Raw genomic sequence first — 26,466 nt, 5'->3', positions numbered from 1 at the left:
ATGGCCAAGAAGGACGGAAAAGCAGTAACCAAGAAACGATCCTACGCCGCCGCCAACGCCAGCGGCAGCGGCAGCTCCCTGGCCATGGCGGTGATGCCTCCGCCGCACGGCGCGAACCACATTCAGCTGCCGCCGCCGCTCCCTCCTGGCGTCTACTTCAGCCCGACGCGGGAGGAGTGCCTGGGATTCCTCAACCGGTCGATCGCCGGCGACAACGAGCTGGCCGACGCGAGGGGCTACATCTTCAGGGCCAACCTCTACGGCGAGAGCCCCGACGCGCTGCGCCGCCGGCACCCGCCGGCGAGCATCCGCGGCCGGAGCGAGGACGTGTGGTGGTTCCTGAGCCAGACGCGGTTCCAGAGCCAGACCGTGGGCGGGGGCGCCTCCAAGCGCGCCGACCGCCAAGTCAAGACCGGCGGGTTCTGGCGGCTGGAGCAGGGCAAGGAGGAACTGAAGAAGAGCAAGAAGCGCATGGAGGAGGAGGAGGACGAGGAGGATGCCGACGGCGTCAAGAACAGCTTCGGCTTCTACGTCGGGAAATCCAAGAAGGACGACAAGACGCCGTGGCTCATGCAGGAGTTCACCAGCGCCAACGACGACGGCACCGGCAAGCTTGGCATGCCCGCGCTCTACAGGGTCTACGTCTCGCCGCGCGCCGGCGACGACCGGCTGAGGGAAGTCTTTGGGGAGGACGGCGCGAAGAAAGAGCCCGATGGGAAGACCAAGAGGCCTGCCCGAGTCATGGTCCCCCAGGAGTATTTCGACCGCATCGCCGCGCTGCTGCCGGAGGGGAGTGTCCGTGGTGTCGTCCAAGAGCACATACAGGCGCCGCCTCCGGTGACGCCGGTGGGTCTTCCCAATTTCCACGGCCAGCACGGGCACTATCTTGGTCAGTACTACAATCAGCAGCAAGGGCAGTATCTTGGTCAGTACAAACAGCAGCAAGGGCAGTATCTTGGCAAGTACGAGCAACAAGAGGGGTCGTTCTCGGGTCCGAGTGATTACTACGGCCAGCACGGGCAGTATCTTGGTCAGCTCGAGCAGCAGCAATGGCAGTATCTTGCTCAGTACCAGCAACAACAGGAGCCGCCGTTGTCAGTGGTCGCTCCGCCGCCTGCATCACTGGGCCTCCTTGGTGAGATCAAGGCGGAGGCGCCGTCGGAAAATCTGAGCATGCCCATGGTCGCTCCGCCTGCATCACCGGGCCTCCTTGGTGAGCTCAAGGCGGAGGCGCCGTCGGATAATCTGAGCATGCCCATGGACGAATTCCTGAGTATGATCAACGAGCAGCCGGAGGTGGCGGTTAAGGGGGAAGAACAGATTTGGGAATCTTTGCCTGATATACTTGATGCTGACGAAGTCGCCAAGTTCAGCAAGTAGATTTGATCACACGACGGAAACACCCTACAGTTAGTTCCACTTAATTAGAAGTAGCTTATGGACTGATGACAATTTTTCTACAGTGTTCTTGCAGTTTGGCTTAACTATTGTATGCTTATATAGAGTAACTCGTCGTCTGTGCGCGTGACATTGCTTTGGAGACTGTTTTTGTATCCGAGGATTGCACGAAACGAATGTTGATTTGGTACTCTGTTTTCAAATTGGTATTACTTCCATTTTAAAATATAGCTTTCTTGAAAACTTTCTATTTTTAGAACGGAGGTAGTAGCTGATAGTTGATACGATCATACGAACATGGCATGGTTGAGGACAGAATTGCACAACAAGGAACAAACTGGTGACCCTAGGCGAAAAGTTTGAAAAGGAAAATATAACTGATACAAATGTCTGTCCATTACGCCGTACACAGCAGGATTTTTCATCCTTATAGGGTCCATAGCTGCTCGTCCAGAATTCAATGTCTACTCGAATTCCACTTCCATGTTTCAATGAGTACGCAAAATTCCATCGATCGTCGACACGGAATCAGGCGGCGGCAGCCATCATGCAGCGAAAGAACGATGGCATTAACACCTGCTTGCACAGCTCACACACGATCCCTGGAAGCACATATCATTCCATAGTCCCCAAACGCTCTACACCAAACTAGCAGAAAGTATTATACTACCTGCGTTCCAAAATGTAGTATGTTTTGGACATACTATATTTCGGAACGGAGGTAAAAGGAGGGTGCTTAAACAGGATCGCCATTGTGGCTGTGGGATGAATCGCATTGTCAGAGGACAATCTGGTGATGGAACAAAACTGAAGTCTAAAAGCATGGATATCCATGCACAGATAAAATCAGCCACAAGCATACATCATTGGTGTTTTATGGACAACATTGCAGCGCTCCCCATGCATCTGAAAAACGGGGTTTAAGAATCAGTACAAAAAATTCATCAGCTGCGAGAACGACGAGATATAAGAATTCAATGGCAGTACAAGATTTGGTTAATATGGGAGACTAGATTGCACATTGATTAATCTACATAAGACGGTCCAATATACACAAAGAAATTTGCAAGTGGCAATCCACACATGTGTCAACCACCAATGTTGGATTACAGCAGTCGGCTACTTGGCATTTCCTACTTGATATAAGGGCATTTAATCTGTCAAAAAGTTCAAAATTAAGTGAGAGATACCCTGCATATGTAGTCTCCGACGGATGAATAAGATTTAGGAGTTCCTTTGCAAACCTAAGCTCCTGCATAATTCACCTCTGTGTCTGAAAGCATATGGATATCTATGTTCTGTGGATGCAACTAGTGTAGTTGAAATGTTTAGCTGAACACAGCGCTTTCAAGAAATATTTCATATATTGACTCAGCAAAAGCCAGTAGTAATCAACTAATATAAAGTGCTCTCAGCTTCTCAGGGAGGGTTGGTCTCGACCAAGTACTGTTGTATATTAAGCACAAAAAACTATCTATATGTCAAGACCCCAAATAGCAATACAGGGCCAGTATTAAACCAAATATCAAGTGCTTGGAGGTCAGGTATGGAACAAGTACTGTTGTAGAAGAAGCACAAAAGGCAATCTATATGTCAAGACCCCAAGCATCAATACAGGGCCAGTACTAATCCATCAGTGAAATGTACTGAAATATAATACATGGTTGGAGACTATGCTGCAAAATCTGGCACAATCAGTCTTGTCAACCGTGCTGATGGCTCCTAAATAGGTCACCAAGGAGGCGCCCTTTCCATTTCCCCAAGGTTTCTGGTTATTCTAGGTCCAAATGTAAATTCAAGTCATATCTTATGAGCTTCATGTTTTAAATTGCAAAAAAGAATACCAGAGTGGTATTTGCTCCCGTGAGGGGTTGAACCCAGCTGGCTTGGAGCACTCGATAGTGCCATAGCGACACCTCCGAAACAACATCATATTCGGTCTGGTGATGCCACCATCTCGGCACCTGCAGATTTTCTTCAAAACTACCTGCAAAGGTTGCAGGCTATTAAATCTGGGCAAAGTGTGAAATTCTTGATTCAAGGATCTTACGACCTAATTTATGGTTAATGCTAAAGGCAAAGACCCTATGTTCACTCAGATAAGAGAGGAGGCTCATCTGAATCAGTGCGAGCAACAGGTTCAGTGGAGGGGCAGAGCGTCATGAGGAGCGATCCTCGTTGATGACAAAGGGAGCGGAAGTTTGCTCAGCTTGGAATCATCCAAAACCAGAAATGGCGGACGCTATAGCAATCTTGGAGGGGGTTAACGGAGGTCACTACTCTATTGGTGATAATTGAAGGGGGTTGTGTAGAAATTATACGCGAACTTGGCCGGCCAGAAACCTCACAACAAGTGACTTAGGAATCTGTACAGATATTCATCTTATGTTAAAATACTTGCCAGGCTACAACTTTCAGAAAGTTCATAGATGGGCAAACCAGGTTGCCCACGGTTTAGCTAAATTTTGAATAAAGGGTGATGTGATGTTGTGCAAGGTGCATCCCTGTCGAAGCTGATCTAGCATGACTGTAATGATACAATTTCTATGTAATTAATATACATTATTTAAAAAGATAGATAGTAACACCACCACTGAGCTAGCGATCGGTCCACAATGGCACACCAAGTAATCTCAAAATATTGAAGTACCTAGTTTCACATGGACTAACTAACATGAAACCAGCAAAAAATGCAGCTCCACAATGATACAGCCTATAGTTGACACATGACAGGCATTACAATTACAGTTATTCCTATTGGACAAAACATTCTGCACTCAACTATCCTGCCCTTCCTTACTACATTAAGCTTACTTGGTTTTTTTTGGCAAGTTGACGGAAGAAAAACATCTCCAAGACGCAATTCATCAGGAGACTGCAAGGAAGGAACAATAAAAAGAATTAACAAAGGAATAACAGGAGCTTTTGTAACTTAAATGGTAAAAACACAGAAAGAAATAGATTACTTTCTGCAAGGTCAACATATGTTCGAGCTGAATTGCCAACATCTGGGATAACTTTTCACCATCTTTTACAATGTACCAAGCTGCAAATTTGCATGGACCCTCTACATATAACCCGAAACATAAGCTATGTCTATCTGAGCAGCAAGCAGTCTTGCTGGTGGGCATGGTGCCATATCAAAGCTAGCCTTCTACTTGCTATTGACTATATTGCTATATCAATTTCCCAATGCTTGTTGCAAAAGTCTTCTGTACCGGTGATTCAGAACCGAGGTGAGTATTATCATGTGGCCACATATTATAGTTTCCTTAGCCTGAACCTCCGCACGAACAACTTCCATCCCTAAAATGGTGGAATTCCTTAGTGTCCCTGACAGTTATCTCTCTTCGAACAATCTTAGAAATCATCCTCAATATACCATGACAGCTGTGACAAGTGTACTGGTTCTTTGTGACAGAAATAGAGGTGCCAGGTGTGGTATTGATCAAACCAAAAGCAACAGCTAGTCTTTCACTATGGCCACATAACACGTCATCCTTGGACACTTCTTTATCTTCTAAAGAATGAGATTCAAAAGGATCAAAACCAGATGCTCTCATCCGCTCATATATGCCATGTAGAACAGCATTTATTTCTTTGATCTGTGGATGTGTCTCATCATCTGTAAGAAATGCATGGATATCTCCTTTAACCTCAACCCAGCTACATCCATAGTCTTGCTCCAATCCCTTTTCTCGCATGGTTTTTCTCACTCTAGCCACTTCAGCCCACCTGCCAGCATCAGCATATAAATCAGACAAAAGAACATGATACCCAGCATCATTAGGTTCCAACTCAAGGACAAATTTCGCAGCAAGCTCTCCAAGTTCAATATGCCGGTGTATCCGACACCCATTCAACAAGGCTCCCCATACAGCAGCATCTGGTGTGATAGGCATTCTGGCTATGAAGTCGTAAGCTTCTGTTAATCTGCCAACACGGCTCAGTAAATCAACCATGCATGCATAGTGCTTGAGGTTTGGAACAATCGAGTATTTCTCAGTCATGCTGTGAAAAAGTTCCCAACCTTGACTAACCATTCCAGCCCTACTGCACCCACACAACAGAGCAACGAATGTAACTTCATCCGGATGCTCTCCAGATTCCAACATCTCGCTGAAGAATGACAAAGCAATATCTCCATGTCCATGAGCAATAAACCCAGCAAGCATGATATTCCAAGATACAACATCCCTTTCACCATGCGCACTGAACTGCGCCCAAGCATATTCTGTCTGGCCACATTTCACGTACAGGTCCAGAAGAGCATTGGGCACATAACCTTCAGATGCAACGCCTCGCCTTAAAACATGTGCATGGATCTCTTTACCGCACCTCAAAGACCCAGTAGCAGCACAAGCAGCCAGAGCAGCGATGAAAGTAACAGAGTTGGGTTTTACATCTGCCAGCATATGCCGGAAATAGAACAGAGCCTCGAAGCACTTCTGGTTAAAGCAAAAGCCTGCGATCATTGAAGTCCATGATATTACATCCTTGTCAGGCATGTACTTAAAAACTTCGATAGCTTTGTCGATGTGCTTGGACTTTGCATACATTTCAAGGAGTGCGTTTGCAACTACGATGTACCTGATGAAGCCCTTGCTTGTAGCAATCTCATGCAACTTGATGCCAACATCCAATCGCCCCAAGGAAGCACAGGCAGCAAGAGCACTCGCTACAGTAACATCATCAGGACTTACATTGTTCACTTCCATCAGCGCATACACCTCAAGAGCTTTGTCCGGGAAGCCGTTTTTCTCGTACCCTGATATCATGGCTGTCCATGACATGGCATCTCTGGTCTCCATTCTTGCGAATACTGTGCATGCTTCCCCCATCCTCCCAAGGCTCGAATACATCTGAATCAAGGAGTTGCAGAACGCAAAATCAGCAGCGAACCCTCTCTTTACTGCCAACGCGTGCATTTCCTTTGCGAAATCGAGGTCAGCCAGCAACCCAGAAGCAACAGTCACGCTGGTTATCGTCATGAGATTCGGCTGCACTTCATCCTCCAGCATGTCAAGAAACAGCTCCAGCCCCGCCTCACACTCATGGTTCTCAAAATGCCCAGCAATCATCGCATTCCACGAGATGCAGTCCGTCAGGGCCATACCATCGAACACCCTCCGCGCAGCCGCGACATCCCCGCACTTGGCATACATGGTGACAAGCGCGTTGAGCACGTCGACCTCGACCCCGTACCCGAACCTGAGGACGTGGGCGTGCACCTCCTTCCCCATCCGCCAGTCCGGGAGGCCCCCGCAGGTGCGGAGCACGCAGGGGAAGGTGTAGACGTCGGGCCTGACCCCGGCCCACAGCATCCGGTGGTAGAGGTCGAGCGCCTGCTCCAGGAAGCCCGCCTTGCCGTAGCCGCCCACCATGATGTTCCAGGAGAAGACGTCGCGGTCGGGCATCTTGGCGAACACCCGCCACGCGTGCCACGACTCCCCGAACCGGACGAGCATGCTGAGCATGGCGTTCCCGAGGCGGAGGCCGAAGCTGCGGTGCGCGGCGTCGGCGTGCTCGCAGGCGCGCATCCCGGCGCCCGCCGCGCGGCGCCACTCGCAGAGGTGGAGGAGCGCCACGTAGGCGTCCTCGTCCGGCGGCGCCGGGGAGGACTCGAGCAGCGCGAGCGCCTGCGGGAGCTGCCCGTGGACGCAGAGCTTCCGTAGCTCCGCGCTGGGGTCGGAGGACGTGGGTTCCGGTGCCGCCTCCGCCGCGTGTACGGCCACGCTCGGCGGGGCGGTGGTGGTGGCGGAGCCCAGGCGCCTGCTCCTCGTGGCGAGGTGGCGCGCGGGCGGGAGGAGGTGCGGGGTGCGGAGGAGGGGTGGGTTCAGGTGCGGCTTGGCGGTGGCCGGAGGAGGCATTTCTGGCGGTGGTGGTGGTGGTGGAGGAGGTGGCGGGCATGGCCGGCGGGGTTTAGCAGAGGTTTGGGGGAGGAGCTGGCGCCATGGTGGCCGCTTGCTCTCGGCGCGACCAACGGATAAGCCAATAATGGGCCTCGTGCGATGCTGGGCTTGAGTGGGCTTTTAGGTTGGACGTGGAGTCTTCTCGGCCCGTTAGGAGAATTCACTGGTCAGTGGACGGAGTTACCCGGAGAGAGAGGAGAAAGGGGACACGAAACCACAGTGGCTGCAATGGCGTCGCCCGCTCCTGCGATCGCTCCCCTGCGGCTGCCGGCTCCGGTTAGCTGTGGCTCACGCGGAGGATTCATCTCGGCGCGGCCGGCCCTGACTGCAGCTGCATCTGCAGCCCGGTTCAGAGTCTCCGCCTCCGCTTCCGACTCCGGTGTGCCGGACTTCCTCTCCTCCGATTGGTTGGTGCCCCCGTTTTGCCTGCGATTGTGCTTTCGTGGTTTATTTCTTGTTCTGGATGCGTAAGTATGCAGTTACGTCAGTTTGATTAGATTGCCTGGTAGCAGACTGGGGAATTTGTATGGTAGGGTCGCCGGGCAGGAATTTGACCTGTAGGATGACACATTTTTAGGTCTTGTTCTCTCTTCTATAGCATTTTAGTACGTGTGTCTTAGGAGGGAACCTGAAAGAAGCAGCATTGCCACCTTACCATGGGGTATATACTCACTGCTCATGGTCAGATCAAAACTAGGAAGGAAAAAAGCCTTCCATGTTCTCAACAGACTGTCAATTCAGATGTGTATCTTAACTCGATCAGTTTTGATGCCAGTGTAATTATGATAACATGTTATTCTTAGCGACGATGATAAGAATTGGCACCATTCATGCAGTTGCATTGTGCAGATCTGACAAATACTGTCAGACAGTCAAACTAAATCTAAATGAACTGCTGGCTTCACAGTTTGATAAAGCCAAGTTGAACCCGCAATCCTTCATTGTTTTCATAACTGGAGGCCTAGATGAAGTATACCGACCCAACGTCACAATTTGGTGTTCTGTCAAATGATGCCATACCAATATTCGTTAGTCCAATTCATGGATTCAATTGCTAAACAGTCACAACCTTACAGCTATTGGCCATCAAAAAACAATCTTACAGCTATAAATAATACATGCATGGCTGCAGAGTGGAAGGCATTATGCCAGCTACTCATTCAGTTGGATTTGTTTAAGTAGCCATACCAACAGTATGACAGTTAGATCTGATAATTATGTTTTGAACTGATTCTGTCGGTCTAAGTAAGTAGGGAGGGATTTGGTTGATAGGAGAAGGAGGGCATTTGGGGGGAGGGGTTTCTTGGTGTGTCAGAGGGCACTAGGCAGCATAGCTCTTTAATACCCCTTGTGTAGAGGGATTTAAAATAAAATGATCACTTATCTCCTACGGGCAGCAAACTCAATCTTTTGCTTAATATACCAAATCTTATCCAATTGAAGTCCTAGCTTTAAGGTACAAGCAACTAACCCAATATCCACGTTGATTCTATCCAGCGGTCCAGCCATTTCTTCCATGTGGAATGTGTGTCAACTGCACGTTTTTAGCGCGCCATTTTATTTTATCTTTGTTGATCTGTCGCTGTAACTTATCTGATCAAAAAGGTAGTGGTATTAACTTTATTTTACGTATTCTCCATGGGCATTTTACTTTTACCTTAGAGTTGCATAAATAACTGCCAAGCAATGGGATTGCCAGATAACATCTGCACAAATTGAAGTTAGAAGATAAAGTAGGCAGTTCTGACATGTGTAACTTTTCCTATTGGGTATGCTTGTAGGCAGGAAGCTAATTGAACATCCTTATATGTAACAGTTAGGCTGGTATTACCATAGGAGATCTTTCTATTGTTTCCCTGACTTATCCTTCTCATTCTACTTCAGGCTTGAAACACGCAAGAAGAAGCCTTTTGGCCCCAGGTTGAATGTAAGTCCCTAACTGGAACGAACTTTCAAGTATCATATGTATTCCTCTACAAAAAGAACAGTATATATATTAAAGTCTTAAATTTACACCTTTAGAATAATATTCCATCTTTCAGTATAATGCAGAAGAAGCAGTGGAATACCAACTTGAGGCCTTGAAATACAATGATAAACCCCGCCCAGATTATGGGGTAGAGGTCATGTACCGGGTAATAGGCTAATAGCACAGGCATGCAAAATATTCATTTCTCAGGCATCATGCTGATGAAAGTTAACTGAATCTGGTTAACAGTGTTATTATCTCTAGTTTGCAGGCTTTGATCCATTTGAAAGGTCAACTTATTTCGGACGACAGTTTGATCTTGGTCAGGTAAGCTAGAATTAGTTTCCTTCGAAACTATACTGGTAGTCAGAAGTTGCCATCCTTACTAATTGCTGCCAGTACTGTTTCAGTTCGAACGTTTCCGGCGGATATTTCACCATTCAACTTACAGAGTGCTGCTTGCCCACAAAGAAAGAGAAATATTGAGCAGATTATGGGTTGAAGAGGTTTTCCTCTTGGCTTCCGTTTATTTGTTTGAATGAGTCAAAATAAGAGAAAAAAGAGATGAAAGTCGTTCTGAAATAAAATCACAACCACCACCTTACCAGTCTCCTCTGTCCAACTTTTAACAAAGATTGTGATGAATATCTCATTGTACCGACAGAACCAATTTAAGCAGAGAGTCTGGGTCCGGGGAGCTCGTCCAGAGGAAGAAGAGATATTCCAATTTACAATGATTCAGGTACCTATCAGCATATCTCTCTGTTTCCTACATTCCATCTACTGGTTATTTTGAATTGATTGCTGTTGTAGAGAGTTGGAGGCTCATGGGATGGTTACTGGTTAACCGAGAGCTTGACCAATGATGATGGAGACGCTTTCGCGGGTGGGGTTGCTTATTGATCAGTGCGTATCTTGAACATTCTGCCAGCATGCTGATATACATATGAAACCCCAATACATATATACAACTCGAGCACGCTGATGTACATATGTAGCAAATGAGCAATGTAAGTATGAGTTATGAACTGATGGTCCAGTTATAGGAGTTGTCGCTGGCCATACAGATGCCACACCTGGATTAGCAGAACAATCGAATTTGTGGTAGAATTGGCTGGTGTGTTCCCATTCTGTAAAGCATTTTGTCATGTCAACCATACTGCCAAGTGGCCAAATGTATAGAAAAGTGTCACTTTCGATACAATTGTAAGTTTATAGAACACCCAGATTCTGAATATCTTGGAATTGCAAAGGTTGTTGAGCCAAAGACACGGTGCTGTCGGAAGAAACCAAACCCTTACCATACACCAAACGCAACTTGCTTCACCTTTTCTCGCTATATCATTCTGCATTGACCAATCAGGAGGCGGTCTTGTTGGTCGTTGCTGATGTGCGCAAGCACCTGAGTTGCGAGTTCATCTTCGATGCCTCCTTCCCATTATTTTCCGTTGGCGGGATCCCTTTCAAGTCAGCCTGTGTTGGTGCAACCTGCACTGCAAAGGACAATGCTCCGTTTTGCATATACTTTCGTGGTGGAATGAAGGGAGTATCTACTACCCTGTAACATGGGCAGGGACTTTCTGGACAGCCAGCTTCTTCCTAGGAAAGATGCAGTCATTGCAGTTTCAGTTATGTGGTGCATTTGGGGAAGCCGGAACAACTATCGTCATGGAGAAGAGAAGTACCAGCCAAAGAGATTGGTTGAGCTGGTAGATGAGCTGATAAAATATCTACAGTTTCCTAGCAAGGAGAAAGCCAATACAAATACAATTGTGGAGAAGTGTAGGAAACCGGATAACAATTGGTTTAAAATTAACACTGATGGTGTTGTTGATGGAGAAATATTAAACATCTACAACATGAATCAAATATATTATCCCACGAATTTCAGGGTCTCTTGGTGTCGCAGAGGGCACTAGGACAGCACAGCTCTTTAACCCCCTATTTAGATGGCTTACAATAAGATGATCTCTTATCTCCTACAGGAAGGAAACTTAACATTTTCCCTAACAAACTAAATCTTATCTAATTGAAGTCCTAGCTTTACGGGGCAAGTAACTAACTGAATATCCACATTTGTCCTATCCAGCAGTATAGCCATCTCTTCCACGTGGAATGTGGGTCAACTGCACGTTTTTAGCGCGACATTTTAGTTTATCTCTGTTGATCTACTGGTCTGAGTAAAGTTAATTTTGATACCTTGGTTTTATGTATTCTCCATGGGCACTTTACTTTCAGCCCTACCTTAGAATTGCATAAATAACTGAGAAGCAAACCGGTCTGCATAAATTACAGTGAGAAAGATAACTAGCAGTTGTGACATGCATAACTTTGCCTATGTGGTATGCTTGTAGGCAGGAAGCTAATTGAACGTCCAGATGTATAACAGTTAGACAGGCATTGCACTTGTTGCGTATTACCATACAAGGTCTTTCTGTTATTTCCTTGTCTTATTTGTTCCATTCTACTTCAGGCTTGAAACACGCAAGAAGAAACCTTTCGGCCCCAGGTTGAATGTAATTCCCTAACTGAAAACAAGCTTTCAAATATCATCTAGGGGAGTAGCAGATGAGCGAGGTAACTATGAGGTACGAGCTGCTGGTTCAGTTGTAGGAGTTGATTTGCGATGCCCATGGAATAGCAGGAGAAACAAACGCATTTTGTGGTAGAACTGGATGCATGGTGTGTTCCTATTCTTCAGTGATTAATTTGATCATGTCAACCATGGCGGGAAATGAATAGAGAAGTGTCAGTTTCCAATGTAGGAAGTGTACATAGAAAGCAGTCGCGTGCATGGAAAGTAGTTTCTGGATATATATCTTTGCAAAGGTTGTTGAGCCGTACACCTAAACATTTTTTTTCCCGATTTTTCTACTCTAACCATTGTGGATTGAGCAATCAGGATGCCATGTGGTTGTTGATCCGCGCAAGTACCTGACTTGTGACTGCACCTTCACTTGTAAGCTTGTAAAGTAGTACCTGACTTCCGTAAGTTGAGATGAAGCACTCAGATCCTCTGGATATGCTGCAGAGGTTTCGTCGCTGTCGGAAGAAACCAAACCTCACCATGCAAGTCACCACCATATACGTGCTTCACATTTTCCACTCCAAATCTCCAATCATCCTGCATTGACCAATCAGAAAAATCCAGTCTTGCTTGCTGATCTCCGCAATTACCTGCCTGACTTGCGAGTTCATCTTCGATGCTTCTTCCTCCTTCCCTTGGTCGAGGCCGGCCGCCGTTGACGGGACCTTTTCCGGCCGGTCAGCCTGCGTTGGTGCAGATCTGCTAACTGCCGGTACTAAAAAACGCCGATGATGCTGACCGGAAGGCTACCGCTCTGACCTGCTCCGATTCGCATTCACCTGAAAGGCCGGCGAGGAAACTTGCTGGGACGGCTCCCGCGCGCGTGAGAGCGATGGTATCAGTAGCTTGCCTGCGTGATGAAAGCGACGAGTGATCGGATGGGCGGATATACTGATAATCAATCCGTTTTCCTCACGAGCTAATTAACCGGTGGATCGATGATGATGATCAATTCAGGTTCAGGCCACGGTGAAAAGTGTCTCGCGCGCCCACGGTTAAGCTGACGCTGAACAGGGTAGCTGTTAGTAGGTTAGTTGCCCTGTCTGACTGGCTGAGACCGGTGACCGGCCGAGAGCGACGGCGGAAGACGCCGAGTGTGGCCGGGAGCTGGCGGCGAGACGTGCCTAAGTACGCTCCACCACGTGCCTGAGAAACCCCCGGTACCGGGGCACCTTCGTGTCTTGCCGCGCGAGTGCCCGCCATTGCCGCGCGTCGGCAACCCCGTCCCCATGCCGATGCCGGTCACGCTGGGAGCGTGAGCGTTTCCCCGGCCCCGACCCGGTTTCTTTAGGACCTTCACGTACGTAACGTAAGAGTCATCGTACGTCCCTCGTGTTGCTCCGCCGTACTACATGCCGGGATTTCATGTCCGGATCACGCAATGCCGCGAGACTCTCCTCGAGTTCATCAGGGTCACGCTTCCCATAACAAGTCCATAACCAGGTCATCCAATCCGTCAAGGTCACGCTCCCGCTACAGTTGTTAGCCTAAAACCATTGTGTATTCGGGATTAAAAAGAACCCGGTTTTGCTAGTTCTAAGCTAGCCGTGAATTATCTTTAGTTCCCAATCGAGTCCTACACCACAAATTTACATTGTGATTCGTGTATTTAAGGTTTGCAACTCAGATTTTTCAATCATGGGTAAGTGCAACTAGGCAAAATATCTCTGGGCCGTTAAATTTGCTTTATGATTCGTGTTAATGGTGAGTTGCAATATGGGGTGCAACTTCTCAGTTAACTACGAATTAGTCCCTTCGACCGTGACGCCACCTCCGCTACACCTATGTTGTCTATGCGCACACCATCTTGACCAGGGTGAGTTTCTTGCCCTACTGGACACTTCCGTTCATCGCCGGATGCTCTATACAGCGGTGTCATTGTTTACCGGACAATGTCATCTAGCGTTTTTGTTCAAGCTGATGTTGCGGTGCCCGTACACCCTCCCGACCGCTTCTATGTCTTCTTGGTGAGGTCCCGCACTCACCGCACTTCTTTCCACTCTTCCTCATGCTCTTTGGTGTCGTTTCACCTAGCTCCGCCGTTGCCTCTTGGTCCATCCCCTATCATGTGCTTCCCCCAGCCCTGCTAAATTCGGACGAGCTCACGCTTGCTTCTCGCATGTACGCTGCCTTGCTCTGCCGCTCCCGCGTCGGCACTGGGTTTGTCGTAGTCCATGGAAGTCGCGGCAGAAGCAACCACAGAGGTAGCGTGGTGGCCGCGCTCGGCGAGGAAATGCACTGATGAGCGATGGTGGCAAGGCGATGGCAAACCGGTGGGTTGACCAGTGGCGGTGATATGATTTCAGACACAAAATGAAGGGGACCTCCAAATAAATTTATTTTTTATTTCATTTTGGGATTTTTAAATTTTTCAATGAGTTGACAAGTCCACTTTAGCAAATTCGCTCTGACGGTTGGGTCCACTTGTTAGAATTGTTGTCAATTCGAGGTCAATTATGAGTTTAGTGTTTTTTATGTAAACTACAAAAGAATGTGGTGGCTTTTTTAAAAGAAAAATATAAAGTGACACCATTAGTAAATTTGCCTATAAATGTGGTGGTTTTATACTAGGGTGTGGCTATTTTCCAGTCGACTGATGATGACTCGCATGAATCACGAAGCAAATCTAATGGTTCGGATATTTTTTCTCAGTTGCAACTCCACTTGCAATTTCAAAAAAAAAAACCTCAGTTGCAACTCCATTTGCAATTCACCTTCTTTTTTTTTTTGAGATGAACTAGCAAATCACTTCATGCTAACAGCTCCACTCCTACGCGTTATCTCCGAACACACTTCAGATTGAGATTAGTAGGCCGCCTAAAATCAGAGTATTGTTGTGTCACTGCAGGTCTCTGAGTCTCCTCCGACTAGGATTGGAAAACCGGTCGACCGATGGATCGAGTCTATATAAGCTGCCGGTCGCCCCACGTCCAACCCAGAGCTAAAGCCGCCGAGCCGATCGATCCAGAGACACATACGCAGGCGACACGAACACCCCCCGTTCCCGGCGGCCTCTCCTCGCCAAACGATCTTTGGACGACAACCCAGCCGGCCACGATGGGCAACCTTTGCTCCTCCCGCGGCACGGCCGCCGCGATGGCCGCGACAGCCCAAACCACGACGGCGACACAGCCGTTCGCTCCCGCGCCGGCGAGGGCGCCGGCGAGGCTGCCGGACTTCACGCAGTCGGTGAAGCTCAAGTACGTCAAGCTGGGCTACCACTACCTCATCACCCACGGCGCGTACCTGGCGGTGCTTCCCCTGCCTGGCTTCGTCGCCGCGCACCTCTCCACCTTCACCCTGCACGACCTCGCCGACCTCTGGCTGCACCTCCAGTACAACCTCGTCTCCGTCCTCGCCTGCTCGGCCCTCCTCGTCGCCACCTGCACCGCCTACCTCCTCACCCGCCCGCGGCCCGTCTACCTCGTCGACTTCGCCTGCTACAAGCCCGACGACGCGCGCCGCTGCAGCCGCGCCCGCTTCATGGACTGCACCGAGAAGCTCGGCACCTTCACGGACGACAACGTGGCGTTCCAGCGCCGGATCGTCGAGCGCTCCGGGCTCGGCGAGGACACGTACCTGCCCGAGGCCGTGCTCAACCTCCCGCCCAACCCCTCCATGGCCAACGCGCGCAGGGAGGCCGAGACCGTCATGTTCGGCGCGCTCGACCAGCTCTTTGCCAAGACCGGCGTCCGGCCCAAGGACATCGGGATCCTCGTCGTCAACTGCAGCCTCTTCAACCCGACGCCGTCGCTTGCCTCCATGGTCGTCAACCACTACAAGCTCAGGGGCAACATCCTCAGCTACAACCTCGGCGGCATGGGGTGCAGCGCGGGGCTCATCGCCGTCGACCTCGCCAAGGACCTGCTCCGGGTGCACCCCAACACGTACGCCGTGGTGATCAGCATGGAGAACATCACCCTCAACTGGTACTTCGGGAACGACCGCTCCATGCTGGTGTCCAACTGCCTCTTCCGCATGGGCGGCGCCGCCATCCTGCTCTCCAACCGGCGCGCGGCCCGCCGCCGCTCAAAGTACCAGCTGGTGCACACGGTGCGCACGCACAAGGGCGCCGACGACAGTGCCTTCGGCTGCGTGTACCAGCAGCAGGACGAGGACGGCAAGACGGGCGTGTCGCTGTCCAAGGACCTCATGGCCATCGCCGGCGGCGCGCTCAAGACCAACATCACCACGCTCGGCCCGCTGGTGCTCCCCGTCAGCGAGCAGCTGCTCTTCTTCGCCACGCTGGCCGCCAAGAAGCTCTTCAACGCCAAGATCAAGCCGTACATCCCGGACTTCAAGCTCGCCTTCGAGCACTTCTGCATCCACGCCGGCGGCCGGGGCGTGCTGGACAAGATGGAGAGCAGCCTGCAGCTGTCGGAGTGGCACATGGAGCCGTCCAGGATGACGCTCAACAGGTTCGGCAACACCTCCAGCAGCTCGCTCTGGTACGAGCTAGCCTACGCCGAGGCCAAGGGCCGGATCAAGAAGGGCGACAGGACGTGGCAGATCGCCTTCGGCTCAGGGTTCAAGTGCAACAGTGCCGTCTGGAGAGCGCTCCGCTCCGTCAACCCGGCCAGGGAGAGCGACATGGCCGGGAACCCCTGGGCCGACGAGATCCACAGATTCCCCGTACCTGTGCCCAAGGTTTCCGCCATTGATCCCACCACCACCAGTTAGAAGACACCTACATCGGCTCGTATTTTGATCGAAACTGTTGCCAGATAGCTGCTTGATTGGTACTAGTGGTAGAATTAAGCTAGGTAGAGATTTGTCATTGGGTCTGATTGATTAAACCTGTATTGCTTGATTCTCTCGTCTTCTGTGATGTTTTCCACTGGTCCGGGGACAGAGACAGACATACACAGGATGCATCTGCATATGATGAAGTTGTACATAAATTATTGAGAAAATAAATTTGTAGTACTAAGATACATTGAGTGCACCCTTACACGTTTTAAAAACAAATAATTCTTTTGTGTGCCCTCTTCTTCTTGGTATGCTTTCTGTGGTTTTATGTATGCACGTCACAAGTTGTTCAAGAACTGTAAAGCACATGCTGACATGCATCCAGAATTCGGTTTAACATTCACTTCTGCAGCTCCTGTCTGGTACCTGGGCCAATGTAAATGACCTTGCAATGTTTTCTGCGTGTCTGCTTCATACTTGCGATGTTCTAGCTCATCCACTCCCATCCCTAGTTCATGCACATTGCGTATACAACGCTTAACCCTGAAAGTTTTCCCCATGTAGTTGCCGTGTCTTTTTTCGATAAAGAGAATGTATTAATATCAGAAGATACCAATTACACTCAGCCTCTCTGCAACAACGTAATATTCTAATAACACTAGGAAACATGCCCGCGCGTTGCGGCGGCTTGATTTTACTAAATATTCTTTTACGAGAATGCTAAAACCGTCGCGAATATTTGAGAATATGGTTTCGTTACTTTTCAGGTGTCTAAATTGCTTTTTAGCTAGTTTTCATATTGACATATTTTGTAAATCTATAAGTCGCCTAAAATTGTATCCTCGTTTGTTGGTTAGTTATATCACAGGGAGGTTCGATGGTTTACAACCGAAATGGTTATAAGTTTTAGGCAACTCAAACAAATACTAAAATGAAAACAAATGTTTTAGATTAACTCACTATGGGTGACCGTTTAAAATATTATACGCTCATATGTAGTACTCACTTGCACTTGCATAATGCATTAATCCAAGAAAAAGAGAGCAGCTTTGTTTAAAGGGGAATAAATAGGCGAAACTCAAAAGTGGTCCCGGGTGCATATACACCCGTATGTATAAAAAATATTTGTACTCTACCCAAAACCTACGTCTTTCAACGGGCGTGAGACAAAACAACTTTGGTACGCCCACCATGCCTTCCCAATTGCAATCCAAGAGGGTTCACGTTTTTGACTTAATTCAAAGTTTGTATTGATTACAAAGTATATGGAGCCAGCATGCCATGATTTCATGATCCTAATTGTTGAATTCAATGGGCCAGCCTTCGCCTGCATCATGTTTCTACATATAGGTGTTTGGTCATCGCAAATAAGTTCCTCGCATCGCATCGACCGGATAGAAAAATCTATGTTGCGAGTTGTCCTAGGTAAAGCCGTGGCATGTCGCAAAAACCAGTAAACTTTAGTATGTCCCCTTGACGCTCAACGATCACATGTGCAGTCCACTACCTCCTCTGCATGCTCCTTTAACGAGGCCACCCATACATAGCAGAGCCATATGTCAGCATTCACCATCGCCATGCCACTTTACATTGTGACAAGCTGACTACCTTAGTATCCCAATAGTTCAAGAGTAGAGGAATCCGAGAAGAATAAATAATTAGAGGATGTGGATGCATGGGATCACTGACGAATTATTGAGAACTTTTTTTTACCTATAACTTTACTCTGGATCACACCTAGCCGATTACCAACAAATTACCTTTATATGCAATTTTAAGATCATGTCATTGAGCCAACAAACAGTCAAACAGTCAGTGTAGTGTGGGAATGTCACTTATTTGACCTCTTATTTAGCATCAAATTGAAGGGCACCTAGGTATCTCGATTAATGGGAAGAAAATCTTGCCATTTTCTTAAATTGGATGCATGCGAGCTCGAGCTGAACGCGATCTTTGGAGACCGCCGGCGGGAGGCTGCCATCGTCGCAACCCTAGGCAGTTGTGCTGCCGCCACCACTCCTTTCTTGAGTCAAGTTTATTGAGGGAGTTAACCACTTGCGCTATTTCATTATCTAAAGTAGTCGCATTAATTCTCCTTTAATATGTGTGCTCATATATGATCTCCCTGCCTTTTCCTCTGTCAGCTTCTTCCGTCGTCGTTTGCCCCTCAAACTGCTCATTAATTTCGTATGCCAATGTTACTGCAAGGCATCATTTCGTTAGCCCAGAGGCCAGGGCAGCAGCAGCCGTCAGCACGGCACGGCCCATGTGCTCATCATTAATTTCTTCCTGCAATTTCTTACGGAGTACAATTTAGACTTCAAGACCAATCTGTACTGCTGCTTGTTGATTTGCAACTTAGCAGCGTATATGAACCGGCAGGAGTGGACGTAAATAAACGAGGTGGGATTATTATTATCTTACGGAGTACAATTTAGACTTCAAGACCAATCTGTACTGCTGCTTGTTGATTTGCAACTTAGCAGCGTATATGAACCGGCAGGAGTGGACGTAAATAAACGAGGTGGGATTATTATTAGACACCAATCACATATCTTGTTTAGTTCGGGGCAATTTTTCCTGCCGCGTTGCTAGCCCATGGCCGGTGGGCCCTAATTCCGTATAGTATTCCTAGCCCATTCAGCCGATTGGACCAAGCTATCCAGATTGCCAGTCCAAACGAAGGCCTAATTCGCATCTTTCTGTCGTCAGGATCGCAATCGAGCAGGGAAATGAAAAAATTCCCAAATCGCATAATCTCCTCCTCCGAAGACTGCCGGAATCCTCCGCAGCCGCTACCTTCCTTCCCCCGATGGCCGCGAACGCTCTTCCCTTGCTGGCAGTAGCCTCCTACATCTTCTCCATTCTGTTGGCAGTAGTAGAGTCGTCGCGCCTCCTTCCGCCGGATACGGAAGAGGCTCTCTCGAGTGCTACTGCCGAAGACGAAGGACGTACCCTCGCCGGCTGCTGTGTTTCCTTCCACCGGAGACGGAAGAGGCCTCCTCGTCGGCAGGTTCGGGCTTCCGCCGTGCTCACCCTCCCGCCTGCGCGGCTGCCTCCAGCTGCGCGTGTCTCGTGGGCTCTCAGATGTCCGCCTGTTCTTCCCGTCTCGACCCTCGGGCTCCCCTGCCGCCTGGGCCTCCTTCCCGAGCAGGCCGACCTTCCCACCACGCGGGCGACGCGCCTTGCTCTCCCTTGCCGCGTGTACCACAGGAAAATCTGGTGAGGGGGACCCGGGACCGGAGTGGGAGGTCGATCTGGAGGGTCGCCGTGGTGAGGAGAAAGACTGAAACTGAACCGGTACGGTGGTATTTTGTTGTATTATGTATTTTGGTGGGAGGACAAAACGGTCCGGAAAAAAGCGTTGACGAAATTTTTTGGCAGAAACCTTAGCTCCTTTATTATTAGGTATAGACTAGCAAAAATGCCCATGCGTTGCATCGGGAAAAAAAAACTCAAACACTCCATGAATCAACGGTGAAACATGTTAATTCTCAGAAGATTAACTTGCGAGGCTCTCGCTGCACTGACTTATAAAACCGCAGAGCAAAATTATTTATTAAAATATTATTTTATTGCCAAAATTATTCCCTCTTTATCCCCAAACTAAAACTATATTTTATGGTATTTTTTTGTTCCTAAAACTATTTTTAAAATGGATTTAAAACAACCAGGAAATAATAACAGAAAATTGTTTTGTATATTAAAAAAAGGAAAACCATGCAGCCAGGCCAAGTGGCCCAACAAGCCCACGGCCCAACCGGTGGAGAAACCCTAGAGCCTCCCTGGCATTTCCCACCCCCCGCCGCCTTCTTTTTTCCGCGGGTCGACCCTTCAACCTCTTCTCCTCACCTCTGGCTCGCTCGCTCTGTTCTCCCCCGACGCCAGGAGACGCTCGAAGCCGCTCCCCGCGCCCGGGTGCCCCACTCCGCCTCCTCGAGGCGCCCCACTCTCTCGCTGCCGCCCAGGGCTGCTCCGCCGCGACCGTCCCCGACCTCGTTGGCTCAAGTTCCGCCGCTCCCTGCTGGTGACCGCCTCCGCAAGGGCAGTCTCATGCTCGCTCGTGGGGGAGCTGTGCCCCGCGCTCGCCATGGACGCGTCCGTCCCTCGTATACCTTCCCCGTAACCATTCCGGCCTCGTGGAGGCGCACCTCCAGTCAGCACTCGTCGAGCCGGCTGCGCTGGGACGATCGGTATTCTAAAGCCTCCTCGATCCCATCGTGTTCCACACCTTTTGTATATTTCTCTTTCCAAATTCGTCTGATCCATCAAGATGGCCAGCGTGCAATTTCTCCTTTATCATTGAATCTTGGTCTCTTGTGTTGTTTCCCAACGCGGCTTGTTAACAATCCTAGCCAGTACCTATATAAATCGGTGGGAATCGGTAAAAGAGATCGAGGTGGGACTATTGTAGGTAGGTAAAAACTCATATGCTTTGCGTTAGCTCATGCAGCTGTCCTAGCTTTAGGATGGGCCGGAGGTCATGAGTTTTGCTGATTCTGTATTTTGTAGAAAGTTTACGTCATTTGTAATACGTAGAAGAAATTCTGGCGTTGTGGCCCAGCAGTGCTGTTGCGTGGTCCAGAATGGCGCAAGCGGGGCTGAGCGATGAGGAAGCCCCACCCATACGAAGAGGGATGAAAGAAAACGGTCCGAAACAAAACAGCCGAACCGGTATATGGCAACTTTTTTGTATTATGCGTTTTAGTGGGAGGGCAAAACGGTCCCAAAAAAAGCGTTGACGAAACTTTTTGGCAGAAACCTTAGCTCCTTTATTATTAGGTAAAGATTACGGATGCACACAACCAAAAAAAGAGAAAAAAAACTAAAAAATAAAGTCTCGCTACAGTATCCCAGCCCTAGCAACAGTAATACATCCACCACCAAGACAACACCTGAAATTCAGACTCTTCAAAAGCAACGCCTCCAAGAAGGGAACAGTGCACCAGCGCCGTCGTCGCCCGATCAAAGATCTTAGGTTTTCACCCTAAAGATAGTCTCCGCTCTCAAAACAATGTCTTCAACAGCTAGACCTTGGGTTTTCACCCTGAAAGGTAAGACTCCAAACTTCACATGTGCTGCCGCCCCCACTTTCATACCACCGTTGCAAAGTCCGGAACACCAAGCAAGCCACTCAACAGCGCAAAGACTTCAACCTCCATTAGCTAGTCCTCCAAATCTGGCCTTCATGATATTTTCTTCTTCTGACTTCACCATGGATCAGCTGTCACTTGGTGTCAACACAGAAAAGAGTTTCACGCAGCACCCTCCAAGACCAAACGTCGGAATAAAATCATAGGCGTGCACGATCAAATACCACCGATCCAGCAAACTCCAGGAAATAGAAGCACTATAACATTCGCTGGCGGCGCCTTCCGGAACTCAACACTCCGGCCAGATCATGAAGGGCAGGCCTCCGGTAGGTCTTCATCTTCGCCCAAGAGAGACCCTAGGACCGCCGCCTTTATTCAGGTCAACAAGAAGGCAAAGCTTCGCGTCTTTCCAGGCCCCCATGCCACCATCCGTCCGCTGTGCCTAGAGATGGAGCTCGTTTTCACCAGCAACCACGTCTCCCAACTCGGCTCGAAGACTAGTGTGGAATCCCGAGATCCGCCACAGCTAGTCGACAACTGGCCGACCTCCTCCGACAAGGAGAACTCCACCTCCATGCTCGAGGCCGCTGCCCCGGTGTCCACGCTCTACGTGCCCCTGTAGTTGTCGTGTCTGTTTTGGCTCTTACCCAACCATAAGTTTTGCTGGTGTCTCTCTGCCTGAAATTTTGTACCATGCAACACTTGACTTGGAGTTGTTACCCGTGGGATTGCGAAAGGAAAGCGCTAGCAATCCTCCGGAGGCACCAAACATTCCAGCCTCCTGCTTCACATGTTGACACGTGTCTACTTTTAGGAAAAATCCTGACTTTGCTTTGTCGCAGCAAAAAAAAGTCCTGCTTTTACTTCATTGAAGCAAAAAAAACAGTTCGTCTATAAAAATCTTGACTTTGCTTCATCGCAGCAAAAAAAGTCCCACTTTTGCTTCATTGAAGCAAAAAAAGGTTCATCTATAAAAATCCTAACTTTGCTTCGTCGCAGCAAAAAAAAGTCTCGCTTTTGCTTCATTAAAGCAAAAAACGGTTGTCTATAAAATAAAACAGAACAAAATCCGTCGAACACAGACCTCGTCGGAGACCTCGCCGGAGACCTCACCAGGGACTCACCGGAGACCTTGCTGGACACCTCATCGGAGTCTCGCCGGAGACATTGTAGCACAAGAATTATACTAAAGTAGCAGAACCACATAATATTTGTAGCATAAAAAATATACATTTGTAGCATCGTGAACTACTCCTCGTCAGTGCACCTCCTGTAGAGATTCGTAGCATAGAAAACAAACAAATTCCTACCGCAAGAACGAATAACGAGCCAAGATCTAATCTAGTAGATGGTAGCAACGAGGTGAAGATCAACATACCCTCGAAGATCGTCACTTGCCGCTTTCAAAAGCACGTAAAAGATCTTGACGGTGCCACAATCGGGCAGCACCTTCGCACTCGGTCACACGTATAGTGTTGATGAAGACGTCCTTCTCCCCGTTCCAGCCGGCAGCAGATGTAGTAGATTCTCCTCGGAATCTCGCCAGCACGACGGCGTGGTGATGGTGGTGGTGGAGATCTCCGGCAGGGCTTCGCTGTAAGCGCTGCGGGAGAAAGAGGGAGGAGGGAGTAGATAGGGTTTGGGAGAGGGGTGATACGTCTCCAACGTATCTATAATTTCTGATGTTCCATGCTTGTTTTATGACAATACCGACATGTTTTGTTCACACTTTATGTCATTATTATGCGTTTTCCGGAACTAACCTATTGACGAGATGCCGAAAGGCCGGTTGTTGTTTTCTCGCTGTTTTTGGTTCCGGAAAGGCTGTTCGGGCAATATTCTCGAATTGGACGAAATCAACGCCAAACCTCCTATTTTTCCCGTAAGGCTCCAGAACACCGAAGGAGAGTCGGAGGAGAGCCGGGGGCCCCACACCATAGGGCCGCGCGGGCCGGACCACGGTCGCGCCGGCCTAGGGTGAGGCCACCCTGTCAGCCCCTCCTGCGCCGCCTCTTCGCCTATAAAACCCCTTTCGACCTAAAACGCAGTACCTCTTGACGAAACTCCGGAAAGACTCCGGGCGCCGCCACATCGCGAAACTCCAATTCGGGGACGAAGTCTCCGTTCCGGCACCCGCCGGGACGGGAATTGCCCCGGAGCCATCTCCACCGCCGTCTTCACCGCCATCGCTGCCTCCATGATGAGGAGGGAGTAATCCACCCCGAGGCTGAGGGCTCCGCTGTAGCTATGTGGTTCATCTCTCTCCCATGTACCTCAATACAATAATCTCATGAGCTGCTTTACATGATTGAGATTCATATGAGTTTTGTATCACTACTTTTCTATGTGATACTCTAGTGATGTTATTAAAGTAATTTTATTCCTCCTGCACGGTGTAATGGTGACAGTGTGTGCATCCGTGTTAGTACTTGGCGTAGGCTATGATTATGATCTCTTGTAGATTATGAAGTTAACTATTGCTATGATAGTATTGATGTGATCTATTCCTCCTACATAGTGTGGTGGTGACAGTGTGCATGCTATGTTAGTTCTTGGTGTAATTGTGTTGATCTATCTTACACTCTAAGGTTATTTAAATATGAACATTGAATATTGTGGAGCTTGTTAACTCCGGCATTGAGGGTTCGTGTAATCCTACACAGTTAGCGGTGTTCATCATCCAACAAAAGAGTGTAGAGTAGTCCTATTATGTGATCATTGTTGAGAGTGTCCACTAGTGAAAGCAGGATCCCCGGGCCTTGCTTCCAAGCATCGAATCTCCGTTTGTTTACTTGTTTTGTTGCATGTTTACTCGCTGCCATATTTTATTCAGATTGCTATTACCACTCATACTCATCCATATTACTTGCATCTCACTATCTCTTCGCCGGACTAGTGCACCTTTACATCTGACAAGTGTATTAGGTGTGTTGGGGACACAAGAGACTTCTTGCTTTGTGGTTGCAGGGTTGCTTGAGAGGGATATCTTTGACCTCTTCCTCCCTGAGATCGATAAACCTTGGGTGATCCACTTAAGGGAAACTTGCTGCTGTTCTACAAACCTCTGCTCTTGGAGGCCCAACACTGTCTACAAGAATAGAAGCTCCCGTAGACATCAAGGGGGCACTTGGGGCGCCGGCCTGGGGGCTCCTTGGTGGTGCGGCTGGATTGGTGTGTCTAGCCCCTCCCTCTCCTCCTCTATATATAGGTGGAAAACCTAGGGTTCTCCAAAAACCACTTTGGAGTCCAACTCCCAAACTTACCAAAATTGGAAACTTGGATGGAAAGGGATTCCTCCCTTTCCTTCTTCTATGGCCGGCCAACAAGGTGGAGTCCACCATGGACTCCACCTTCCCGCTTGGCGGGTTGGCTAGGGCTGGTGGAGTCCCTCCGGGACTCTACCTGCCATAGTGATTTATTCTGGACGATTCTAGAATCTTCTACAACCTTCCATAAATGCACCGGACCATTCCCAAACTTGGAATGTGACTTCCTATATATGAATCTTATTCTCCGGACCATTTCGGAACTCCTCGTGATGTCCCGGATCCTATCCGAGACCCCGAACAATATTCGAACTCCATTCTATATTCCATATCTACTTAAAACGACATCGAATTGTAAGTGTGTCGCCCTACGGTTCGTGAACTATGCAGACATGATCGAGACTCTTCTTCGAGCAATAACTAATAGCAGGACCTAGAGATCCATAATTGCTCCCACATATTCAACGATGACTTCGTGATCAAAAGAACCATTTACATATGATACTGATTCCCTTTGTCTCGCGATATTTTACTTATCCGAAGTTTGATCGTCGGTATCTCCATACCTAGTTCATCTTCGTTACTGATAAGTACTCTTTACTCGTTTCGTGATATAACATCCCTTGTGAGCCAGTCACATGCTTGCAAGCTAGTTGGATGATATTCCACCGGGAGAGCCCAGAGTATATCTATCCGTCATTTGGATGGACAAATCCCACTATTGATCCACGCGCTTCAACCTATACTTTCCGAACACTTAATGCCACCTTTATAACTACCCATTTACGAAGTACTGTTAGATGTCATCAAAGCGTCCATCCGGTGTAGGTGATTAACATGATCTCATGGTCGAAGGATTAGGTTACTATGTATATTAAAGCTTGAAGCACAACGAACTTAATGACTTGATCATATGCTACGCTTACTATGGGTGTATGTCCATCACATCATTCACCTAATGATATGATCTTATTATTAATAACATCCAATGTTCATGATCAGGAAACCATGATCATCTATTAATCAACAAGCTAGTTTAACAAGAGGCTTACTAGGGACTCTTTTATGTTTACAAAACACACAAGTATTAATGTTTCCGGTTAATATAATTATAGCATGGGATGTAAACATTTATCATGAACACTAAGATATAATAATAAGAACTTTTATTATTGCCTCTTGGGCATATCTCCAATAGTCTCCCACTTGCACTAGAGTCAATAATCTAGTTTACATTTGTAAAGATCTAACACCTTGGCCTTCTGGTGATTATCATGTTTGCTTATGGTAGAGGTTTCAGTCAACGAATCTGGCATTGCTCAGAAACGTATGTATTTTTCAATTCATTTGCGTCTCCACGCATCACTCAATTTTTTAAATGAGTCGGCATTTATCATATATGTTTGGTCTTCTGGTGGAACCTTAAATCCGCGGTCTGAAATATGTTACCAATATTGTCACATACAATATAGCTTCATATTTCTGACACTACCAAAACTACACCAAGTTCTCAAGAACTCCTCGACTCAAAACATCCTTGGTCATTGTCAAA

The 26,466-nt window shown here is 48.3% G+C and overlaps 4 protein-coding genes across 4 annotated transcripts; 3 read left to right on the top strand and 1 right to left on the bottom strand.

The window, feature by feature from the left end:
• LOC124647594 (NAC domain-containing protein 26-like) lies at window positions 1-1,380 on the top strand. Its single transcript, XM_047187510.1, has one exon. It carries the CDS (start codon window positions 1-3, stop codon window positions 1,378-1,380), a length of 1,380 nt encoding a protein of 459 aa, XP_047043466.1.
• Window positions 1,381-4,005: 2,625 nt separating this feature from the next.
• On the bottom strand, window positions 4,006-7,268 carry LOC124647593 (pentatricopeptide repeat-containing protein At1g15510, chloroplastic-like). Its single transcript, XM_047187509.1, has 2 exons — window positions 4,365-7,268; window positions 4,006-4,273 (listed from the first exon to the last, which is right to left on the bottom strand). The coding sequence occupies exon 1, from the start codon at window positions 7,266-7,268 to the stop codon at window positions 4,671-4,673; it is 2,598 nt and encodes an 865-aa protein (XP_047043465.1). The 3' UTR covers window positions 4,006-4,273; window positions 4,365-4,670.
• Window positions 7,269-7,409: 141 nt separating this feature from the next.
• LOC124647592 lies at window positions 7,410-10,546 on the top strand. The gene is made up of 7 exons (XM_047187508.1): window positions 7,410-7,717; window positions 9,195-9,237; window positions 9,353-9,445; window positions 9,544-9,606; window positions 9,690-9,785; window positions 9,944-10,021; window positions 10,093-10,546. Exons 1-7 carry the CDS (start codon window positions 7,410-7,412, stop codon window positions 10,180-10,182), a joined length of 771 nt encoding a protein of 256 aa, XP_047043464.1. The 3' UTR covers window positions 10,183-10,546.
• Window positions 10,547-14,923: 4,377 nt separating this feature from the next.
• Window positions 14,924-16,746, top strand: LOC124647591 (3-ketoacyl-CoA synthase 11-like). The gene has a single exon (XM_047187507.1). The coding sequence runs from the start codon at window positions 14,924-14,926 to the stop codon at window positions 16,544-16,546; it is 1,623 nt and encodes a 540-aa protein (XP_047043463.1). The 3' UTR covers window positions 16,547-16,746.
• The last annotated feature ends 9,720 nt before the right edge of the window (window positions 16,747-26,466 follow it).

Source organism: Lolium rigidum, chromosome 4, assembly GCF_022539505.1.
Source record: "Lolium rigidum isolate FL_2022 chromosome 4, APGP_CSIRO_Lrig_0.1, whole genome shotgun sequence".
NCBI classification, from domain to species: domain Eukaryota; kingdom Viridiplantae; phylum Streptophyta; class Magnoliopsida; order Poales; family Poaceae; genus Lolium; species Lolium rigidum.
Note: the sequence above shows the minus strand (reverse complement) of the source record. Positions and strands in the feature narration are given on the sequence as shown.

What these genes read in the sequence shown, in the direction of transcription:
- LOC124647594 (XM_047187510.1), top strand. Translation starts at nt 1, where the DNA reads ATGGCCAAGAAGGACGGAAAAGCAGTAACCAAGAAACGATCCTACGCC.
- LOC124647593 (XM_047187509.1), bottom strand. Translation starts at nt 7,268, where the DNA reads ATGCCTCCTCCGGCCACCGCCAAGCCGCACCTGAACCCACCCCTCCTC.
- LOC124647592 (XM_047187508.1), top strand. Translation starts at nt 7,410, where the DNA reads ATGCTGGGCTTGAGTGGGCTTTTAGGTTGGACGTGGAGTCTTCTCGGC. An exon ending in CTTTTGGCCCCAGGTTGAAT is followed by an intron (nt 9,238 to 9,352) that starts GTAAGTCCCTAA and finishes TCCATCTTTCAG; the next exon opens with TATAATGCAGAAGAAGCAGT. An exon ending in GGGTAGAGGTCATGTACCGG is followed by an intron (nt 9,446 to 9,543) that starts GTAATAGGCTAA and finishes TATTATCTCTAG; the next exon opens with TTTGCAGGCTTTGATCCATT.
- LOC124647591 (XM_047187507.1), top strand. Translation starts at nt 14,924, where the DNA reads ATGGGCAACCTTTGCTCCTCCCGCGGCACGGCCGCCGCGATGGCCGCG.